Below are 22,643 nucleotides of genomic sequence, written 5' to 3'. Positions count from 1 at the left end.
TGAGAGCTGAGCAGACTGAGCATTTTCAGTACGTTGGCTTGGGTCTCAGGCATTCTGTCCAATTTCAGTATCATACCTTCTGTCCCAAAAGCCCTTCTCCAGGGGGGCCTCGTGGTCCTGGCATTCCTTGAATTCCTGGTTCCCCCTAATGATAATCCAGGTAGTGATGTTAACCCTTTGTAGTCATTCATTATACATTAATTTTGAATGGTTAAGCAAAGTGTTTCAGCTGGATTTTAACAACTACCTTGATACACTTGAGGCACTGTAATGGCTTGCTTATATTTCCTAAATACTTCAGTAGTACATTTACTCTAAGATGATAATTGAAAACTGCTTTTTACCTAATTCTCCTGTTTCCTCTTAACAACCTACTTTGCTCCTTCTCATCCCTCCTTTCTTTCTTCCATCTCTTGCATCTCTTTAATATGTTTCATGTAGAAGTATAAAGTGAGGGGAAAATGGGGTATTACACCTGAGTCCAGGATAAAGAATATTCTTCTACCGTAAGTGGTAATTCATGTAACTATTTCAAGGTGTTTATATGGGCACGAGAGACTGAGAAAGGGGGAATGCATTTTGGCTCATTCTGGGAGTCTATCTTTCTCTGAAAATTCTTCCTCCCTCAGTCCATACACCCTTGGGCTTTTTGTTGTTAACAGCAGCAGACAGAACAATTTGTAGATGCTCATATTAAATTTCTCATTGTCCAACCTCTGGCTCTCTTATCATAAGAGAACATAAAGAGCACATATCATAAGAAACAACAATGTGAGGTTTTTTAATTCCTAAATACCGTGATGGTCAGATTGAACACTCAGAGTCATCTTACCTTAATTCCTTGAATGCCTTCACCAGGAGGTCCCAAAGGGCCAGGCAGCCCTGGGCGCCCTGCAGCTCCCTGGAAAGAAACGCAGCATGTGTTAAATTCACTTCTTGCAATGCAAATGCACAGCGTATTGTTGTATGACTGTGTGATTTCCTGTCAGTCCTCTGCCACATTCAGTATCTTTTTGAAAGTAACGAGGACAAGATTTCTCTGGCTGACAACTTTTTATCCTTTATCATAATATTCAAATCCAGTTGATTCTTCAAAACAAGTCACTCAGGACTTTACAGCCAGTGACTTTAAATCACTTTGGTGACAGAGATGGTTGTTGTCTGAAGGATGGATTGTGTTGGTGGGACATTGGACACTGAATTAAGATTTAAGAGAGGCTTATTATTTCCTAAATGCTATGCTATCCTTCATCACTGCTGAGCTTACACAGTAAGACTTGTAAAGACACACAAGAATGTGGCACAGTAAGTAATCCCTTGCTGCTAACGTACAAGCTGGTTTTTAAAAGAACTCTAGAGAAAATATAACAGTTTAAGTTTTCCATAAGAAGTAATCAAAACATAGACAGTACGATACTAATTTTATACCTATATTGCTATTCTAGTATCCTTGTGTGAAACTCTCAGTTCCTTCCATTTGTAAAGATCATTTGTATAGTGAAACAGGTGGGATTAGTGCTTCCCCACTGCTTAGCCATGCACCTAGCCACATGGGTGGGGAATAAAGTCACACTACATGTTTGATACATTATGATGTTGCAAAATCCTCACTTTTATCATGTTTTAGTTCTTTTACGTTAATGTTCACATTCGGAAACAGTTCTTTTATATTAATAGACTTCTGAAGTTGAGCTGTAGAAGCAAAAAAATTCCATTTTGTAAGGAAAATTGTTCATTTTCAGGTATTTTTCATGGTGCATATTCTGATTATGTTTACATTGGAATATTATTGATTTACTTTATTGAGTGGGAAAAAAAAGGGGGGGGGGGTGGGAATTCTAGAATAGCTCAGCAGTTTGCCTGTGGCTTTAAAAATAGGATAGGCACTGATAAGTGCTTGCCAGACCAGTAATCCTAGGTCAGAACAAACGCTAGAAGTGTTTGCTACCAAATTGGAGCTACTGTCTGCAGGACCTAATGTTTTGTTGCTGATCTTTGTGCAAGATTATCACCCTATAATTCCTCACCTGCAGTAGGAAAAATGCCATGGTTTAGGGCTGGTTAGCAGGAATGTTTCTGATCTTCTACAAAATGAAGACACTGTATTTCTCAGTTACCTGTCAGATTATTTGTTTCTAGTGTAGCGTGAAGACAAAACATACGTATCTATATGCATGATCACACATTTTTATACTGTATTTTTCTTTTCTAGAAAATAGAAGATATAAGATGTGTTTAAATGGCTTACTTTTGGTCCTGGCAGACCTTCTCCTGGGGGACCTGGGAGACCGACTGGTCCTCTACTACCAGGAGCACCCTGAAAACAGATACTTTAAAAAATAAGCAGCGAATACAAAGTTTGATTTGTGTCTAGAATTTGCTGTACTCAAACAGGACAAGGCAAGGAAAATTGTTGAACAGATCATTGTAAATATAAACAGTGCTAAACCATGAATAGTGCAGGCAGAATAAGGATATTAGGGTTTATCAGTGACTAGTGTTCTAAACATATCAAGACATGCACAGTCAGTTATGCAATAGTTAGAGAGGCATTACAATTCCCATATCACAAAATAAACTCCAGTTCCTGCAAGTCAACAAAAATCTTTTTGCTTTCCTGCCTGTCAGACTGTGTTCACACTGGCATATCTCTAGCATATTTTTCTTGTTAGTGCCTTCAGACAGTTAGCAGATTGATGAGAGTGAAAAAAAGATGCACATTCTTTTAAGAGACATTAGGTGTGCTTAAATAGCTGCAGTCAATCTATCAATTACTTGTATTCATGTAAGCCTGCAGTCAGCATCAAGATGAGTTCTGAACTGAAGCTTGAAGATCTTCTATGGAATCTACCTTTTATTTACTGACAAGTAAATTAAAGCTGTATGAAAAAGATAATCTGCCTGTGATCTGTGGGTAGGAACTATATGTACATGGAGTATATGCATGCATTTAATTTTCTTGCAGTTAAGATCTGTACCTTAGGTCCCGGTAATCCAACTCCCTCAGGGCCTTGCTCACCAGGAAGCCCAGGAAGGCCTGGCAAGCCCTGAAAATTTGTGCAGAGATAGAATATTAATTTTATTTCAAGCTGTGTTGACTACATGCATTTGTTAACAATATGGCTCGTAGCTTGAATATGTTGACTCTTTGTGGGGTCACTTGTGGTCTGTGGTTAAATTCCACTCAGATAAGCTAGAAGTTGTGTCAGTAGTGGTTGTATGGGTGTTCTACCTCAAGCAAGAGACCTGCATGTGTCAGGAGTCTGATCCAGAGTAGTTGGTACAAAAGCAGGTATAGGATTGGATTGCACCAAAATGTCAAGAAGAACTGTAAATGCTTCAGCTTCAAACTTCCTCTGTGATGTTCATTAATTTTTACTCCTAATGTTTGTATACATTTATATAGATGTCTTTTGCACAAATGAATGCTAGCATGTAACCATAACCAAAGTCCCCTGACTCCAGCCAGCATGACAAACCAGGACTGGTGGAACTGGCTATGTGGGGCCACTGCTGCATATGCATGCTCTCTTGAGGGGGAAACAGTGAGCATTTTCTCTTTGTATCCTTTTCTGCAGATGTTTTTTCTGTCTAGCAGTACTGATTTCTCGCTGTGAAGTAGGTCAGCCAATTCCTTGTGCCACCCTCAGCAGCCCTATGAATAGAACTGAGGACAGATTGCTCTTCTGACTCTGGACAGTAGTTGCTTTTTCAGTAGTTCTGGAAGATTAACAGGTCACCCAGAGTTCATACCTGTGTATGTGGACACAGCTGTTCAGCTGGGTTATGTTCCTCTGTTTGGGCTTAAAATTCTGTGTGGCTGGGCAGAAGACAGTAACCTACGTTAAGATTTTGAAGGAACTGACTGAAACCTCAGTACTACTATAAAAAATTCTCCTACTGGAATATGTTGCATTGTGTAATAAGAGGAGTCAGGGACTTGTAAGATCTTGCACTAATACAGAGGAAGATTTCTTTTCTCCTTCCATGCTAGAATGCATTACCACTGTTGAAGAGCCTAAAATACAAGCAAATCTTTCCTGGCATGTCAGCCATGGAAGCTAATCACTTTGTTTTACCTATTTGTTCCCATTTCACATTAAAAAGAAACATCTGTAAACTTACAGGTGTACCGGGGTAACCATCTCCTTTTGCCCCATAGGGCCCAGGGAGTCCTGGAAGGCCTCGGTCACCCTGACAAAAGCAGGAAAAACAGATGAGATGGCTGCCAATGCAATTGCTAGCAGGAAATATTCCATGAGCATGAAATTTCTTTATCAGAGATACTGTAAGTTGATTTTTATCTCTGCATGTATATTACTGTAAATTATTGTGGGTTATTAGTACTAGACAATACCAGATTAAAACTGGAATACTTGATAGCACTGAGGATGTACAAGACCTTTCACTTCTAAGTCAGTAATCTGAATCTTTTTTAGAGCTCTGTCCGCTGTTATTATGACTGACATTTAAGAAGGAATGGCTTCAGTTGCATTATTTTCTTATCCTAATTACTATTATTCTAGTTCTGAACGCACAAACCCATCCTGACAAACAGCCGAAAGCTGCTCTGAATTGCACCTGAATGGATGATACAGGCAGATGACTGTGTTTGTTTCTGCAGCTGCCCAAAATATGGGCATGCATAGCAATGCCAAGAAAATGCCCATGCAGAAATTTTGTAAGAAAAATGAAACTGTAGAAGGTTTTACCCTGTACAGCTCAGCACAGATATCTGACAGTGAAGCAAAAGCACAAATACTGATAGCAAGCAAAACTTAGTAATGGAAAAATACTGAGAGCAGCCAAAATTCAGGATTTTTTCGGGCTTAAGATCAGTCAGAGGATAAGGGGCAGGATCTACACTCAAGAATATTGCCAAATTCACTTAGATTCAACTTTTCCACAGGCTTTAACTAACTAACACTGAGACAGTACTATAGAAGTGCTAGAGAAAAGTCCTTCGAGATTAGCTACTCTTCCATGTTCTTTCACTACTTAAGGAATCTCTTCTCTGGATTGGCTCATGTCCTGACATCTGTTTGGAACTTACGTATTACTCTGTGCCATACTTAGAAATGAAGCTTCTTACCTGAAAACTGCTCAGAAAAAAACAGCTGTGTTTAACAGATATGCTGTTGTAAGCACATAAATCATGTGTTCTCACTGTATTCACTCACTGTGATTTAAAAACAAGGTTTTTTTTTTCCTGGTTCTCTGCCATCTGAAAGCTTATGATTCATGGAGTCTGAAAGATTGACTGTCCATGGTCATCTGACTCTACAAATCCTTATACTGTACCAATGCAGTACAATGTATACAGTAAGTGTTGTGTAACACCTTGCCACCCTCAGTGATCAGCTGTTGCTTCACCAACACCTTGCCTTATTTTACAGTTCTATCAGAAATTATTTCATCAATTCAGGAGCTACCTTTGCTCCAGGAAGCCCAAAACCTGGTTCTCCAATTGGTCCAGCAAGACCAGGTAGGCCAATGTCACCCTGCAATGAAGAAAACATGTACCCTACTTGCATATATTATTAAACACCAACCAGTAATTGTTTTTTGTTAATTTTGCTATATATACAATGTATATAAACGCAGGTATTTAAGATAAATGCTAAGAGCAGATGAAGAAAAGTATTTTGATACTAAGGCTCTCAAAGACAAATACAAGAACATACATTGCCTACAGCTCAAGCTGGCAAATAGTTAATACCAGGCCATGGTGGTAACTAGAATGGATACAATCTATAGAACTCTATTGGTAGGAAATAAGTTTTATGTAACCTCTTATGGCTGAAATAATTTACATGAACAGTAGCATGGCCTACTTCATAGTTCTCACACCGTGTTTAGAAGTACTAGGAAGTACTAGGATTTAAAAATATTTGGAAGATGTTACCTTTGGTCCAGGCACAGCTCTTCCAGGAGGGCCTGGCATTCCAAGACGTCCTGGTACACCAGGCTCTCCCTGCAGTGAAGGAAGGAGAGGGAAAACAGTGCTTTTTTTTTTTTTCCTCTGAAAGTAGCACGAGCATCTCTTGGAGAAAACATTTCTGCATATTTCAAAGTCTGTTAAAAGTTTTATTATTTTATTTATATTCTATTTTATTTAGATTAAATTTATATTAAGTGAAATCTAGCCATTTAAGAACTGATAATCAGTATAGTTTTGATTTCTCAAGGGAAATGATATTCCTCTCAGTCCCTGAATAAATATGCATTCCGAAAAATCCTTTTCTTAGTATATTCTAGACTCAGTTCAGCACACCCAGTACTCAAAGCCTCCTGCCCAGCTGTGTAGCTATACAAGAAAAAAATGCATTTTTTCTGTCACAACAGATTGTTTTTTTCCAAATAGTTCTTTCAGTGTACTTTATTACCTCTTTTGATATATTTTTTTTTTTTTTATCTTCCACTGAAATACTGTTGTATGAATTAATAGCAAAAGACTTCAGAAACTGGACGATAAACTTGGGGTAGCCTCTCTTTCAGTGAGAATTCAAACTGCAAATCTGTAAAAGAATACCATCCGTGAGTCTGATCACTGCAAGGGAAAATGAAGTTGTGGTCCATGTGTGTATGCCACACACTGTATTGTCTTCCCAAATATTTCAGCACAGAACGCCACTATTATTATCCTCTAGTTTTTTTCAAGTCAATTCTTCCCTTCTAAAGGAAGCAACACAGCAAATATGAAGTTTTTAAAGAATGTTTCTGGATGTTTATAATGATTGTGGTGTGTCTTGCTTAGGAAAACCCTAGCTGAACTTGGGTTTTTTTGGTAGTTATTCTTTGAGAAGTTCATTTCACACAGGTTATTTCTGAAATCTAGGATAAAGCACAGTTCTGGAGGGCTGTTTTACACACACAGTGTGATAATGAACATACTTTAGCTCCTGCAGGCCCAGGCACTCCTGTTGGTCCTGTTAATCCACGTATTCCTCTCTGACCTTGATCTCCCTAATGAGACAGAGAAGATAAGTCACACATACCAAAATATCAAGAGTGTGTTATCTGAAATTAATTGTGAATATCAGTGAAACATGGTGAAGTTCTATATTGCAGCTGGTGCACATGGGCTCTTTCCATAGCTTTCATCAACAATCCAGTTAATTCTGCTCAATAATTGTCCAGTTTGGGATTCTTAAAGTTAAAAACAAATAGATTCCAACTGAAATTAAATTAACTGAATTACTCATTAATATTACAAAAGAAAAAAAAACACCCAAAAGTCTTAAAGAGCATATATAGCCTTGCAGCTGAAAAATTGAGTAATTATGTGGAAAAAAATATTGTTCAAGAGAACTAATCAAAACAGAAAAACAGACTTTTTTTACATTAAAAAAAAAAAAAAAGGCCATTCTGCCCTAACTTATCAGCCTACGGTTTCAGGCAGAAAAAGCCAAGAATACATAATTTATTAAGTGGTAAATGGCTGTAATTTTTATTAAGCTATAATAGTTACACCAAAAATGAGTTCAGTCACTCTGAAATGTTCAAACACAGCTAATAATTTTGTTGACAGATGTATTTATTGGTACATGACATCTGCATGTGTTCCCTAAGTATTCTGAAAATAGATGTCTTGGTTTTTCTTTTTCCCCCTGAGCTGTTTTTCAGCTGTTTTTTTTATTTCTGGCTCTTTACAATTATAATGCTTAATATGTTTATTTTCCTTCTGTGATATTTATTCTGTCTAGTGTTTTGGACAATGACAGTATTTCTCAGGATAAAGATGCTGACGTGAGAAAACAGGATTACTTCTCCATTTATTGATGAGCACAGAAGACCAGTACAAGCGGCAAAACCCAGAGAGTCTCGCCAGTTATTCTAAGAAAAGCAGTAGACCCAACAAAGGCAAACCTACCTCTTTGTAAGACTTCTTGTACCAAGCATTATAACAGGTACTGAGCCACTGAACTGTTTTACTATTATTAAAAAAAATTATGAAAATGGTGTTCTGGACAGTATTTTATTAACTTCACTATTTTAAAAGTTGTTGTTTCAGCCTGAAACAAACTTTACAGCTAGCTACTTCTACAAACAATTATTAACCTATTTCTTGACATTTATTTTTTAATTACTTACATTGGACCGTAGAAGAAAAGATCTGGACAAACCTACTCCTAGAGCTTTAGAATGCTTCCTTTCAGAGTGATTCCTTTAGTAAAATGTTCTTACCTTCTCCCCCTGTATTCCAATGCCTGGGGCACCTTCAGGACCTCGAAGACCAGGTAATCCTGGTTCACCCTAGAATGAAAAAATCAAAGCACTATTTCAGAGAACTACACAGACAATAGTGCAAGATCAACCCTATAATTACTTGAATAACCTCATTAAAATCATAGACTTCTTAAAGTCATTGGGACAATTCTCGCTGATGCAGTAGGCTCAGGATTTTCTTCCCATATTCAGAAGCAACTATTGTAAAACTCTGGGTGGAAATACATGAAGTAGCATATTTCCTAATTAATGATGGAACACTGAGTGCATAATGTAAAAATATATGGAGTTTTCCATTCATCATCAGAAAGCTACTAAATTTTGCCTGCAGCCATTTTAATGGTCTTCCTTCTAAGCAGGGAATTTGATGGGTTGAAAAAAGCCAGCTGTAAATAAGATAACACAACTACCAACACCCCTAAAATTGAAGAAGCTTCCCTGGAAAACATTTTTGAGGTTTTTCTTTTTAATGTGCTACTTTTCCCCTTGTCCATGAAGATCCTCTCTTTTAGGTTTGAATATCAGCACAGAGCGAACAGCAAGAATGCATGAAGGGAAGCAGGTGGGCTGCAGAGAGAAATAAACCAACCTTTTGTCCAGGGGCTCCATCTTCTCCTGGAAGGCCAGGCAGACCTGCCAGTCCTGAAAGGCCTGGCTCACCCTGACATCAATAAAAGTAAGCCTTACTATTAAATTCAGACTCCAAATCAAGTAAATCTATTTTTAAAAGATAAGTAAACTGTATGTACATTTATAGAAAACATTTATGCTTATGAACCCAAGTCTTGTAGTTCTTTCTTTATAATGACAACTCACATGTATCACAAAAAAAGGAAAGTAGTGTCTAGTCTAATTGTTTAACAGTCTGTTTCTAGAGTTATTCTTACATGCCTACAGAAAGAACATACAAGAAGCACAAATTTTCAAATCCAAATTAGTAAATAAATGAATTCATCTATTAATAATATACCTTAGAACCAGGCTCTCCAATACCTCTTTCTCCTGGCACTCCAGTCTCTCCTGGCAAGCCTTGTTCACCCTTAAGTAGAAATTAAGAGCTTTGTAGTGGAAAAATACAAAGCAAATTCTTTGTTCATCATATTTACAGAAAAGATTAGCGTGATATTATCTTTAGTATAATTTGTTAAACATTTGGTCACAAAGATTAAGAATCTCAAGATTCCTGGGCACCTTTCGAGCTGTCACCAAGAAGTTGCTGGTGGAAATGATTAATGATGTAAATCTGTAATTATGCATGGCCATTAATGTTTCCTACCAACAATTCAGCAGTATATCTGAGCTCCTCAAGCAGTTTACCTTCTCTTTCTTTGTACCAGTAGTGAAACACGTCCCAGTGTAATCACTTCAGATGAAAGTTACTGATGTCATTTACCTGGACTTGAGCAAGGCCTCTGACACAGTCCCCCACCACATCCTTGTCTCCAAATTGGAAGGATGTGGATTTGATGGGTGGACCACTGGATGGACAAGAAACTGGTTAAAAGGCAGCAGACAGAGGGTGGTCATCAATGGCTCTATGTCCAGGTGGAGGCTGGTAACAAGCCGCATCCCCCAGGGGTCTGCCTTCTGACCGGTGCTCTTTAACATCTTTCTCAGTAACATCAATGACAGAATCGAATGCACCCTCAGCAAGTTTGCTGATGACACCAAGCTGAGTGATGCGGTTGACACAGTTGAAGCAAGGGATGCCATTCAGAGGGACCTCGACAGGCTAGAAAGGTGGGCTCGGGTGAACCTGATGAGGTTCAACACGGCAAAGTGCAGAGTTTTGCACTTGGGCTGGAGGAATCCCAGGCATCCATACAGACTGGAAGGAGCGGTCCTTGAGAGCAGCCCTGTGGAGAAGGACCTGGGGGTCTTGGTGGATGAAAAGCTTAACATGAGCCAGCAGTGTGCTCTTGCGGCTTGGAAGGCAAATGGTATCCTGGGCTCCATCAAAAGAGAGGTGGCCAGCAGGGGCAGGGAGGTGATTGTCCCTCTCTACTCTGCTCTTATGAGGCCCCATCTGGAATACTGCGTCCAGGTCTGGAGCCACCAATACAAAAAAGACAGGGAGCTGTTGGAGAGGGTCCAGAGGAGGGCCACGATGATGATCAGAAGACTGGAGCACCTCGCCTATGAAGACAGGCTGAGGGAGCTGGGCTTGTTCAGCCTGGAGAGAAGAAGGCTGCGGGGGGGCCTCATTGCAGCCTTTTAATACCTAAAGGGAAGCTACAAAGAGGAGTGGAATCAACTGTTTGAAAGGGTTGATAACTGCAGGATGAGGGGAAATGGTTTTAAGTTGAGGAGATTTTGGTTGGATGTCAGGGGAAAATTCTTTACAGAGAGAGTGGTGAGATACTGGAAAAGGCTGCCCAGAGAAGTTGTGAATGCCCCGTCCCTGGAGATGTTCAAGGTCAGATTGGATGGGGCCCTGGTCTGCTGGTCTAGTATTAAAATGGGGAGGTTGATGGCCCTGCATGTGGCAGGGGGGTTGGAGATTCATGATCCTTGAGTTCCCTTTCAACCCTGTGATTCTGTGAAAGAGGCAATGCTCTCTGATGCTCCAAAATGCTTTACCTGGTGTGGATCTTAGACCCACTTTGCACCTTCAGTTCTTTATACTATTCTTAAATAGCCTGCAGGCATTCAAAACTTTCTTATGCTTCTTTTCAGAAAATCACTCTGAATCTCCATTCCAAACACTTTAAGGTTTAAGGTAATTAGTAAAGTTTAAGGTAATTAGTCAAGGCTAGATTACTGTGACAATTTTCCTTCATCAGTTGTGATCTTCATCTAATCTTGGACCATTCTAAACTCCTAGATATAGTAAATTCACAAAATCAGGTGAGAAAACAGGCAGCAGAATTAACAAGGCAGCTAATATTTAAGCTATATATATATATATATTTTTCTCCTGGAAAATAAACACTGCACTGAGAATAAAAGATTCTTGAAATGTTGATATTCTTTTATGTCTAGTGCATAACTTTTTGGAATTGATTTACTGCACCTGCCTACAACATGATGAAATTGCAAGACCAGATAAGACCTCTCTTGCTATGGAAAAATACCAGAAAAAGTAGTTTACTGGCTGATATTTGGTACCTCAAAAGATTCTGTGGCAAGCTAAGACAAAACAGAGTTATGTCATAGGTTCATTAGGGCTTTTCAGTGGAGTGGGAACTGCTGTACAGTTTAATAATGTTAATAAAGGAAGTAATTTCCTGCAACTAAGTTAGATGTTGAGCCCTTCAACAAGCATATAGATAGAGACAGACCACTTCTTATTCAGAGAACACAAGAAAGGCTTTTTACTTCATAAAATTCTCTAACCTTTGGTCCAGGTAGTCCCTGTCCTGGTAACCCTCTAGAGCCCGGAGGTCCTTTGGGGCCTTCCACTCCCTGAAAATATTATTTAATTACTTCCTAAAAATAAACAATATTCTGTTATTAGACATTTAGCTGTGGAGTGAGGGGAAAGAGAAGACCATACCTTCTCTCCTTGGATTCCAATTCCAGGTAATCCTATTGGTCCAGGTAAACCAGGTGGACCAAATTCACCCTGGCAAAGTGCAGTTGATTAGTTGCATAAAGATAGAGAAACAATCTGAGACAGTTCCCATGATACTCATGTTGACTTAACTCCTTAAATCAGCAAAGCCGAGGACGTGACCTTATATCTTACATATATACACTTATTCCCTCCTGATTCTGTGGCTGCTACCAACTGATAGTCATTTTTTCCCATTCTAAACCTTAACTTTTGAAGAGAGTCAGTTTTTCGTTAACATTTCTATTTTAATACGAAGACACATTCAAAAAGGTCAGGAGAACTTACTGAGCATAAGTTTGTTGTATAGGGCCTTTTTTGAGTGACTTGCCTCCCTGCACTGTTCATAGTGAATATCAAGGCTGTATTGTGTAGATATATTGGCACTTTGCAAATCCCTTTGTGTATGTACTACTCACCTTTTCACCTTTTATGCTGATTCCTGGAAGTCCACGAGGGCCTTTTGGTCCATCAAAACCACGGTCTCCCTACATGAAAAAATAATATGTTAGCTATAGAAAAACACAGCTATTCCCTCTGAAATAACTAGAGACACTGTTTGCTGTGTCATCTCAAAAGTCGAAATGAAAAGGACCAGAAAGTAGTTTCTGGATTTGTTTTCTAGGATACCAAAGAGATCATCTTTTCAAATGAGCTTGCTCTGCTGTTTGAAATTATTGATGAAAGAGCTGAACAAGCTTTTTTTTAAAAAAAGCTTTTTTAAAATCTTTTTACTCACTTTGATTGTTCTGAGTCCTGTTCTGCTTCCCTTCAAATCAAAGGCAAAGCCACAGGTGATTTGAATGTCAGCAGGACTGAGTTCTGAGTCTAAATTGATTCCTCTAATTTCTCATGGATTATTCTCATTCAAGTGTGGCAGTGAGGATCTAGATCTAAGAATTTTTCCAGAATAAAGACCAGACCAAGCTGCATTATCATAGAAATGCATATAAAAATATAATTGTCCTTCTAAACATTCATTTATAGTACAGCAGTCTTCAAGAAAATGTAGATTAGTAAGGAAAAAATACTGCAATTTCTTGTATTTCTGTTAATACAACATGTAGAGACAGATCATTAGGTTGTGCAAATAGCTTCAGAATCACCCAAAGCAATGAACCTATGCCCCAGATGGGCTTTTTCTCCCCCTTTCAACCAGTTTCAACCTTTTTACTTTTGACTAAAAAACATCACGTGAACTTTTGCTTAAAAGAACATTCCTTAACCTGATGCTTTGGAACACTTGCTTATATTTCTCATTTCACTGAACTGTGTTGTGAGTTTCTAGCAAAAACATTCTGCTGAAAGAAAGCAACTGTACAATTTGCTTTAAATTAAGAAATTGCCTGCTTAAAATGCATTTTAAACTGTAGGTCTGACTTGGCAGCCGTAAATAGAATTAGAGATACATGTATAGACTCTGTTTATACATGCTTGTCTTCAGGTCAGATTTGGCAGTCAAAACTGTGCTTTTTTTTTTTTTTCCCAAATCAAATGTTCCAGTAATACTGGCAGAACTCCCCTTTGGCTACTTTATTCTGCTTAACTCAAGTGCTCAATAGTTTCAGTAAGATTATGCATTATTCCATAATTGTTCCCGCTGCGCACTGTTGCTGTGCACTACTTGTTAGTTGCACTGTTTCTCCCCACATGAATTGATATTTCAGCAGCAATGCAGTGATTTCTAAATATACTTTCTTCAAATTATGTTTTCATGGATAACATCTGTTAAGTGAAAATAAGCCATCAACAATGAGGCTAGGTAACTGATATAATTAATCATAAAATAAGTACTGCATCATATTTTAAGAGATGCTAGCAGTAGTCAGATTTTAACCCAGCTGAGCACAGTATTGTGTGCAAAGCAAAAATGGTAAGATTCTTAGTAAAGGAACAATTGATGCCTGCATCTATGAAACATATTTGTTTCAAAACATATTTCAAAATGTTTCAAAACATTGTTTCAAAACATATTTATTGTTTTCCCAACCAAAACTGATTTGGTGGATGAATAAAAATGACCCTATAGCACAGATGTACAGGAGAAAGGAACTCCTTGCTTTGCAGGGTTGAGGCTGTATCTCGTAACACTTAAAACTATATGTAAGTGTAAGAACTCACCACCACGTTAGTGTTAACAAGCCCACCAGAAGGCTTTTGTACAATGTAGTGAAGTTTACTCCTTCAGAATCTTTCTTTTTTCCACTATAATAAACACTCAACTAGTGCATTTCCCAGGGAAACAGTTAAGAAATGAGTTCCATTTGAAGTATTACTCAAGTCAAAACCACATAAAAGGCCTTGAGAGTATCTGTTTCACAACAGCCCTGCCACTTGTAACCAAAAGTCAAAATGACAGCCAAGACTGAGAGCTGGTTTTCAGCAGACAGCAAAAGCAGCTCACAGTGTATCTAGTGTCCATCCATGTGCAACTACTATTGTCATTACCTTCCACTGTATCTGAAAAACAGCAACAGCAGTTTTGCTTTTTACCCACAAACTGAATCCAGCCATTCGCTAAAACACATTAGCCAGTGCCTGAGGTATTTGAGCTTAGTAGCCTGTCATTAGTGAGAACGAGGGTCCCTGTATATAAGGATGTAGGGAAAAAAAACAAAAGCAACCAAAAGGTGAAATTTTCATCTAAGGAATCACTTTTATAATAATTCATGTAAAGTCACATACTAGAAGCTCTTTTACAACTATAGCTTCTTCCTAGGCTTAGGTTCTGCAAATAAAGTTTAAGGGGAATTAAATAGCCTCTTGGACCTCTAAAGGTGATATCTCTGCCTTGATATTTTGTTTAGACCAACTGAATTCTGAAATTTTAATTGAAGCCATATTTTATTATTTATTTAAAAGCGAATTTATCAGGTTCTTTAGTCCGCTGTGAACTTGTTTGGCATGTACTCATGTAGCAGTGATGCTCTGCTCCTAGAGTACTTCAACTGCAGTACCTTTGCTCCTGGAAGCCCTTCTCCTGGTAAACCCCGTTCCCCTTGTACACCCTGTGGTCCTTGAGGCCCCTGTTAACATAAGTATAAAATGGTCAAAATATGTTAATCAGGCAAATCAAGAGCAGCACATGCTATGTCATTGTAGGCTATAAGCATGTCTTTAGATGTTTGTATGTAGTTATAACCTGTTAAAAATAGAGTAATATAATATTCACAATGAGTTAGTGATGAGCATTTTGGCCTGCAGCAATAACAAGGCAGACAGTATTACTTTTCTAGTTACTTATTAATCACAGTATGTAGTAGTGAGTCTTTTTTTTATTTGAAGTTTTTACTCTCTAAACTTTAGTTTGCAAATTGTTACTAATCTTTATTAATGTATCAGTATAATCAGAAGAGGAGGGGAACCGCATTAAAGTCCACACAGAATGAAACTGAGGAAAATGTATCCATACAGAGATTTAATGGCAGTTGGCGAAGAGAACAATAGCATGCTTTTTCCCTTTCTGAAAGCTCATAGGAACACAAGGGGCAAGTAAGACAACCAAACTTCTTTATTAAATGCAGTTCAAAACCTGCATGTATTCCACCTACTTCACAATGCTTTCCTGAATCTGTTTTGCTTTTCTGTTTTACTCCTTGAGACTGCACATACATCACAGAATGGCACTAAGTTAGTCTTAGCGTACTCTGTAGTAAATAGGCTTGAAAATAGTTCTCTATGCAGCTTCAGAATTATGTCTTGTTTTAAGGCAAAGCTAACTGCATGGCATAAATAGAACACTTTTGTGACAAGCATATTTGCAAGTAGATTTTCTTAAAAATGTGAACTTAAAAAAAAAAACAGTTTTTCTTATCACATTAGTATAGGTGTCATGGCTAACAAAGGTGCACATCACAGGCTCCTGTTCTCCCACAGAGCAGCTCTTTCCTCTGTACTGTTATTGAAAAAGTCAGAAAAATGTAAGAGATGGATTTTAATCTCTTGGGACAGATTTATTAAAGTATTTGTCTTGTTTTGCATAAGGTGCTATTTATCACAGTTTGGAGACTAAGACAATTAGAAAAGTCAACGAATTTGAAACATTACAGTTTACTGAGGAAATTTAAAGTCAGACAAAATACTATGTATGATAGAAGGAGCTAGTTGAAGGAAGAAGAGTATCATTTAAAATACATATGTCTCTTAAATTATGAAAGCACTGAGAAGTCTTCCTTTCTTTCCCACTTCCCCCTCTCCAAATGAGAAACAGACATACCAGAACTCCTGGCTCACCAACTCCAGGTGGGCCAACTGGGCCTGGTCTTCCTGTCAAACCAGTGTCACCCTTCAAACAGATATATTTTGAAAATGCCTTATTTAGTTATTTGTACATGTGGCACATAAATACTCATCACATATTCTGTGCTTGCAATATTTGGTTTAGTTGAATATAGGAGTGGCAGAGAACATCTGAGTATCCTCAGATTTGCACAGCCCAACAGACACTGAACTGGTACATTTCACTGCATTACAGGACAGTTTCATTCTACTTCTACAGTACTATGAAAAAAATTATTTGGGGGCTTGAAATTTCTCATATACCATAAAGTATATTATCTCAGCTGTCTCAGTCTTTGTTCTTAGCCTATAATACAATTAATATGGAAGACACATGCTTGTACCTTTGGGCCTGGCAGTCCTATTCCAGTCTCTCCAGGCAAGCCAGGTGGTCCGGGAAGACCTCTTTCACCCTTTCAAAAGAATGGAAAAATAAACAGTCCTGCATAAAAGTTAGAGTCTAAGGAAATAGGTTTAACTGTTTGTTGTTAAAGAACAGATTTTGAAATTTATTTTTTGTATATCCTGAATTTCAACCAACGGGTATTATCTTACCTATTGCTTCATCTTCGCTCTTTCACTGTTCAAAATTCCCTTTATTAAGAGCATAGATGTTTTCTGTACAAAGTGATGCCAGCCAGAAATGGACAAATGTTTAGTTTCGTGTGTGATAAAATGGTTTTCATTCACATCTAGCTGGTATACGATTAACTGTAGGCCAGTAGGCACTCTAAACATGGTACAAAAGGAGATAGCAAAAGAGATAAAGTAGAGGTAGAGCTAAGTAGCACAAAAATTGGTGCATTTTGCATTATCAGGTAATGTGATATTTAATTTTAAAACAAAGAACGGCATTCATTTTCCAGTTTTTCTCCACATTCTTCTTCAGTAGCTGGAGCATCCATCAGCCTTGACTGATTTATTTTTTTTCTGAGAAGCAAAGCATGTCTCTAATCTCTCTTAACGAAGTTAAAATGGACCCAGTAATTGTCTGTCATACCCTGTGATATCTGTGCTTTTTGTTAAACTAGAATAACAGATATCACATCATCACAGAATAACTGCATGAAAATTTTCAAGGAGGAAAAATAGCAAGTACACCAAGCAAATCTTAATGATTTAGTAGATTTTTATAATACGGTTTTAAGACGAACAGAAAAAAGTTTGTTGTTTACAGAGAGGACTAAATCTTACAGTAAGCACTGGGTGATTTCTGTAGCCCACCTCCAGAAGGCCCACTACAAGACTATGTCCTGAGTTGTATTAATCCTAGTGACTTGCAGATATCTTCTGCTGAATATCAGTAGACAGGACTAGTAATTGTCAACTACTAAATTATTTTTTTCGGAGTGTGCAGTTTGAAGAACAGTTTGTATTGGAGATCCCAAACAGAATTCCTGCTTTGCGCTTATGGAAAAAATAGTTGTAAATTGAAAACTGAACAAATGTGATACTGCACTGCTACTACATTTTATTCTGTGGTGCTGCTGTATTTTGTCTGTTTGTGACAGAACAGAACTTGATTTGGATCTGAACACAATATAAAGAGCAAATACCTTCCTTAGTAACCTCTTAGAATGCAGAGTATATGCAACATCACATCCAACTGCATTCTCCACAAAAATGGTAGAGGTTGTATTGACACATTTTAAAATCAATAAAGAGGAGAAATAAATACAATTCTTGCCTTTGATCCTGGCAGGCCTTCAGGCCCCTGATCTCCAGATTGTCCTTGTGGACCCTATTAAAACAGGTGCAGTTTTAATGAGATTTTTCAAGGTTTCAGAATGATGGAAGTTTGAAAAAGTCTCTAATTAGCTATAGCCTGTGTGAAAATACAAGTTAGGAGCATTTCAGAGCAGAATTTATGCTTTCTGGTGCACATATAGATTCAGCTACTCGAGGTGTTGGGGAGAAAATTTGGTTGTCCCTTTATTTCAATATAATAAAAGGTAATCTATAGTCAAATCTACTGAAGTATCTATTATTGGCTAAATTTCTTGGCTTTCAGTCACAATATTGAGAGGAAAAGAGAATAAAGTGTTTCTACATACCTCTGCAAGATAGTTTAATAGACACCATGAATGGGAAATGAGTGATTTTAATTTTAACAGAGCTACGTCCACTGTGATCTTTGAGATGAAATTTATTGTAGGAGTAATTTAGTTGTCTAGAGTGCTCCTCCAAATTCTTGTTTATGTTGCTGTTTAATACAATTTTGTATGCCTTGAACTCAAGCGGCTCAAGAATTCCATGAAAGTTGTGTCATGGTATTATTTCAGAGCTTGGGACCCCAGGTAACAAGGCCATCTTGTCTTTATAGCTTCATAATCTTTTTTTAATGTTTATCTATTTATTTTACCTGCAGTCCTCTTGCACCTGTGGGGCCAACTGGACCTTCAGGACCCTGAAAGAAAAGTGGGGGGGAAAAAGACACATATATTTAAATTTAGTCAAAATCACTTATGTAACTTTATGAAGGCACCTGATTCAGATATCATTTCACTAAAATTAAAGAAAAAAAATCAGGAGAGGCTCAGTAGCCAATAGCAAATAGAGACAAAGTATTTTTTAAATAGACTGCAAAAACAGTAACTCAGAGGAAGAATTACACACCAATATTAAAGAGTAATGTTGGAGTTACAAATCTTTGTTTCATTTTCACCTCTCATTGCCTCCAAATACTACTACTATTTCTCTGAATACTGACTTCTCCTGCCCACTAAAGTCAATTGGAATTCTACTACAATTACAAGCAAGATCAGGGCTGGGCCTTAAGAGTCATCTCAGTGAAATACAGAAAGAAATAAGAAAGTTACTGGAAGTAGTATCCTTGCTCACTTCAGTTTTAAAAACTGAAATTTTTAAATTTCTTCAGCTTAAGAATTAACATTTGCCTTACTTCTATCATTATGGTTGTTCAGGGAATTGTAGTTTTTCTACGTTTCAGCTATTTCCAGGAAGCCTAACAATTTCACGGCTACTTACTCTGTCTCCTTTTATCCCTGGGATTCCACATTCACCTCTTTCACCCTTAAAAAAATGGAGATAAATATTTATGATGCATATTGAGCATACCATCCTGAACAATCAACAAAGTACACTTGGATAGAGTACCACAGCAAGGTAGCAAACGAACAAACAGAAAAAGAAGGCTCACCCATTCCCAAAATTCAGACTCAAAATGAAAAGCCCCACAAAAGAGAAATCTCTAAAAAGAGATCCTTCCCTAGCAGCAGTCAGCCTTTCTATTTAAGGAAATGGGGTCTTAGAGTGGTGGAGCCAGGTTCCACCCCTGCTGGTCACCACAGCTGAATTGCCTTCAGCTGTGCTCCCAAGGCTGATCCAGTCCTTGCCTCAGATGATCAATCAGTGGTTCAGGCCACGACTCAAAGTTCCATATGCATCCTTATTCATTCAGTACTTAAGGTGAAAATAACCTGTTATTGCATAATGTATAATGTTATTATCTTCATGACATACGGTAGCAATTGTGCTGTAAGGGAAGGGAAACATACTCAATGAGAGCTTGTGCAATACCTGGTAAGGAGATGTTGTGTAGGAACTGTTGATCACAGCTGGAACCTCTGATTGACCACCTGAGGCAAGCAATGAGTCAGCCACAGGAGCACAGGTGAAGGCAATTCAGCTGTGCTACCGAAAGGGGTGGAGCCTGGCTGCACCTCTCCTAGATCCCATTTAAGGGCTGAGCCCCTCAGGGGAAAGATTTCTTTCTGGATGTTGCCCCTTGTGAAGTTTGTTGCAAGCTTATGATATTGGTGAGCATTTTTCATTTATTGTCTTTCTATTGTTGTAATCCTGCTTAGCTTAATCTCTGTTCACTTACTGAGTGTACAGATGTCGTTGTTTATCACTAGTATTTACTGGAACTGTAGCAATGAGCATAACTAATAGTAACCTCAAATTCTAATATGCATTCAGAATTTTGTTTTACTGAAAGTAAGTACCTTTTCTCCTTTGTACCCAGCTTTTCCCTGGGAAAAGAAAAAAGTAAAGCAGTTTGTAAGGATATATGACCAAATGAGAGTGTTAGTAGTTTGCAGCCTCTAGAAATACAGAATCTCAGCTTCTAATGAACGAATACAGGAGCTTTAGTAAATATTACAACATGACTGTAAATACTGTACTTATTGGTCATGATAGATGCTTTTATACGCATGGACAAATCTTCTGAAAATATCACTTAAGTCTGTGATTTTGTTTATATAAAAGCAGATTGACTGGAGTTCATGCTTTCATCATAGTAAGCAGCATTCTAAATCAAGAAAACAAGAAAAAAAGTCACAAAATAATAAATATATACTGATTAAACAAGAATGAACAAAGCAGAGTAATTCATATGTGAATAAATTCAGAGTCAGGGACATTAGAACCTGTGTTTGCCAAATGCAAAAGTGAAACAGATCTGTAAAGGTGTAGGCAAAGCATTAATTTCTGTAATGTTCTTAGGTTATTATATCAAAGATTTTCTCACTCTCTAGGGTGCCTATGTATTATTAAATATTATTTTTCTAGTTTACTCTTATCGAAAGGTACATTCACTTCATTTTAGCAATCACAGTGTTTTCAGTTCTTCTAGTGTTAATGAATCATTAATGGTAAGGTAGAATTCTTTACTATTCTGAAAGTCTTTTTCGTGTGTTATTTTTTGTCTTGAAGTAAATTAATACTGCTCACTGGACAAAAAGGAGATTTTTTATTTTTTTTTTACCTCTATTCCATCTTGTCCTGGAATTCCACTAAGGCCTGGTTCCCCCTATGAATAATCCAAAATCAGGATCAGTGAAAACAGAAGAAATGTTTTCTGGGCAAGCTGAGTAGCTAGCACAGTGGAAGCATGCTAACTCTCTCTTCTAGCACTCTGGTGGTTGTATGTTAGGTATAAGATTTAATTGTTTTAAAGGATCTTAGTCATTACTATAGCAAAGAGGAGTATGCTGAGTTTTAAAAAAGTCATAGATGGAAAATACATGAGCACTGTTACGATAGTCTTTCTGTATTAATAGGGTAACAAATCTTTTTCCCAAATCTGAAAAATCAGACCACCTTTGCTCCTTTCAGGCCTGGAGTTCCATCATCCCCAGTGCGACCCTTTTTTCCCTGAAAAGCAACAAGATAAACTTCTTATTTTGTTGTCAAATAAAATTACATTAAGAATAATGACTTTTTATTTGGCAACATATAGACAATGTATTTTTCTATATTTATTTGCTTCATGTATATGTATTTTTAAATATCTATATTGAATTTCTGAAAGCGTAAAGACTGGCTCAATAGATAGCCAATTTTCTCCTTTATCTTTGTTGCAAATGAAGCTTGATTCTCCTCTGAGTGCAGGTGATAATATGCTTTTGTAGCTACTTAAGTTGTTAGGTGGGTATATAGTTTTCTTCTGACCCCTGCATGGATTTTTTGTAAAAGGAACTTGGATTCTTCAAGTAAGGACAAAATAATAACTAAATAAGACTACAGTTTGTGCATTACTGACTATATTTTCAATTGAAGCGTGCTGTACAGTGCAGGATAAAACAAGTGTGTGTTTATGCAGGTCAAAAGACAATGGACAGATCTCCATTGTTCTGCTTCAAGCTTTCTCCCTGTCTCTTCATTTTGGGTAAGGAATGTGAATTGCTATGGTGCCTTAGTTTAACATTAGGGATACCTTATCAGTCTGTCCAACTTAAAGGTAGCATTTGAAACAAACCCTTTTGAAAGCAATATTGTCTGTTTTACTCTCCTCATTAGTCTGAACTGGCTGTTCCTATTATTTGAGCCTTTTGGTCTCTCTTGCTTTCAGAGACTGTTTCTGTTACTACTGGTACTGAGTTGGGTCATTTAGCTCCACCAGATGTAGTTTTCTGATTGTAACAGGTGAATTATTGTTCTACTTGGGAAGGTTGCTCCTTCCTGCCTTTTAAACTTCTCTAACTGATAGGAGGGTCTCACCAGACCACACTATACTTTTTTCAGAGGAAGCATTTCATGTCAATGGAATCTTTCCGTATGTTCTGGCTGCTGTGACATTGCCATGCAGTGGATCTATGGATGACTGTGTACTGAAGCTTTAACTTTTATTTTTGTAGCATTTGGGTTCAAATACTTTCCTAGAAAATACCAACAATAAAATAAGTCTTGATTTATATTGTACATCAGTTACTCAACAATAGGAAAATGAGAAATGACAACTACTTACAGCAGGGCCAGGAAGGCCCCTTTCCCCCTTCTCACACTTACATATGGTAGCCTGGGGGCACTATGAATGAAAATAGTAAATTCAGATCAGTATGCTTTAGTAAAGAGAGAAAACATGTTAATTCCTGAGTGGCTACTGTGAACACACAAAAAATGATCAGAAAGTTGTTATATTTAAATGTTTTTCAGAAATCTTTCTGATGACGGTTTACAAATCAACTGTGGCCTCCATACTCCATCCCAAAATCTGTATCATTCTTTTTAGATTGCATCTTGATAATGGCTTTACCCCCAGATGCCTCACAAGATCAGTTTATTTGCATGCTGATTGTCTGTGATTAGTGATCTGTTTTGATTACTAGTCTGTGTA

General features: G+C 37.6%; 2 protein-coding genes across 2 annotated transcripts in view; one reads left to right on the top strand and one right to left on the bottom strand.

Moving 5' to 3' along the window:
• The window catches only part of LOC122181740 (collagen alpha-1(XXVIII) chain-like), a 37,095-nt gene that overhangs the window by 5,987 nt on the left and 8,465 nt on the right, over positions 1 to 22,643 (bottom strand). Inside the window, exons 4-27 of the mRNA XM_042874409.1 lie at positions 22,275 to 22,334; positions 21,128 to 21,181; positions 20,793 to 20,837; positions 20,029 to 20,055; positions 19,049 to 19,093; positions 18,423 to 18,467; positions 17,748 to 17,801; positions 16,405 to 16,473; positions 15,999 to 16,067; positions 14,740 to 14,808; positions 12,202 to 12,270; positions 11,726 to 11,794; positions 11,566 to 11,634; positions 9,200 to 9,268; positions 8,819 to 8,890; positions 8,188 to 8,256; positions 6,895 to 6,966; positions 5,906 to 5,974; positions 5,433 to 5,501; positions 4,126 to 4,194; positions 2,979 to 3,047; positions 2,249 to 2,317; positions 833 to 901; positions 77 to 145 (exon numbers count right to left, since the gene is read on the bottom strand). Coding sequence (XP_042730343.1) covers positions 77 to 145; positions 833 to 901; positions 2,249 to 2,317; positions 2,979 to 3,047; positions 4,126 to 4,194; positions 5,433 to 5,501; positions 5,906 to 5,974; positions 6,895 to 6,966; positions 8,188 to 8,256; positions 8,819 to 8,890; positions 9,200 to 9,268; positions 11,566 to 11,634; positions 11,726 to 11,794; positions 12,202 to 12,270; positions 14,740 to 14,808; positions 15,999 to 16,067; positions 16,405 to 16,473; positions 17,748 to 17,801; positions 18,423 to 18,467; positions 19,049 to 19,093; positions 20,029 to 20,055; positions 20,793 to 20,837; positions 21,128 to 21,181; positions 22,275 to 22,334 — 1,509 coding nt within the window. The remainder of the gene's footprint in view (positions 1 to 76; positions 146 to 832; positions 902 to 2,248; positions 2,318 to 2,978; positions 3,048 to 4,125; positions 4,195 to 5,432; positions 5,502 to 5,905; positions 5,975 to 6,894; positions 6,967 to 8,187; positions 8,257 to 8,818; positions 8,891 to 9,199; positions 9,269 to 11,565; positions 11,635 to 11,725; positions 11,795 to 12,201; positions 12,271 to 14,739; positions 14,809 to 15,998; positions 16,068 to 16,404; positions 16,474 to 17,747; positions 17,802 to 18,422; positions 18,468 to 19,048; positions 19,094 to 20,028; positions 20,056 to 20,792; positions 20,838 to 21,127; positions 21,182 to 22,274; positions 22,335 to 22,643) is intronic.
• LRP2 (LDL receptor related protein 2) overlaps positions 19,801 to 22,643 on the top strand; it is a 136,761-nt gene continuing 133,918 nt past the window's right edge. The window contains exon 1 of the mRNA XM_042874951.1: positions 19,801 to 19,839. The gene's annotated coding sequence lies outside the window, so the exon portion shown is untranslated. The remainder of the gene's footprint in view (positions 19,840 to 22,643) is intronic.

The sequence above is a fragment of the Lagopus leucura genome, unplaced genomic scaffold (assembly GCF_019238085.1).
Source record: "Lagopus leucura isolate 7727_CA_CO unplaced genomic scaffold, USGS_WTPT01 Super-Scaffold_100012, whole genome shotgun sequence".
Classification (NCBI taxonomy): Eukaryota; Metazoa; Chordata; class Aves; order Galliformes; family Phasianidae; genus Lagopus; species Lagopus leucura.
The sequence above is the reverse complement of the archived record's forward strand: the minus strand, read 5'-3'. Positions and strand labels throughout refer to the sequence as shown.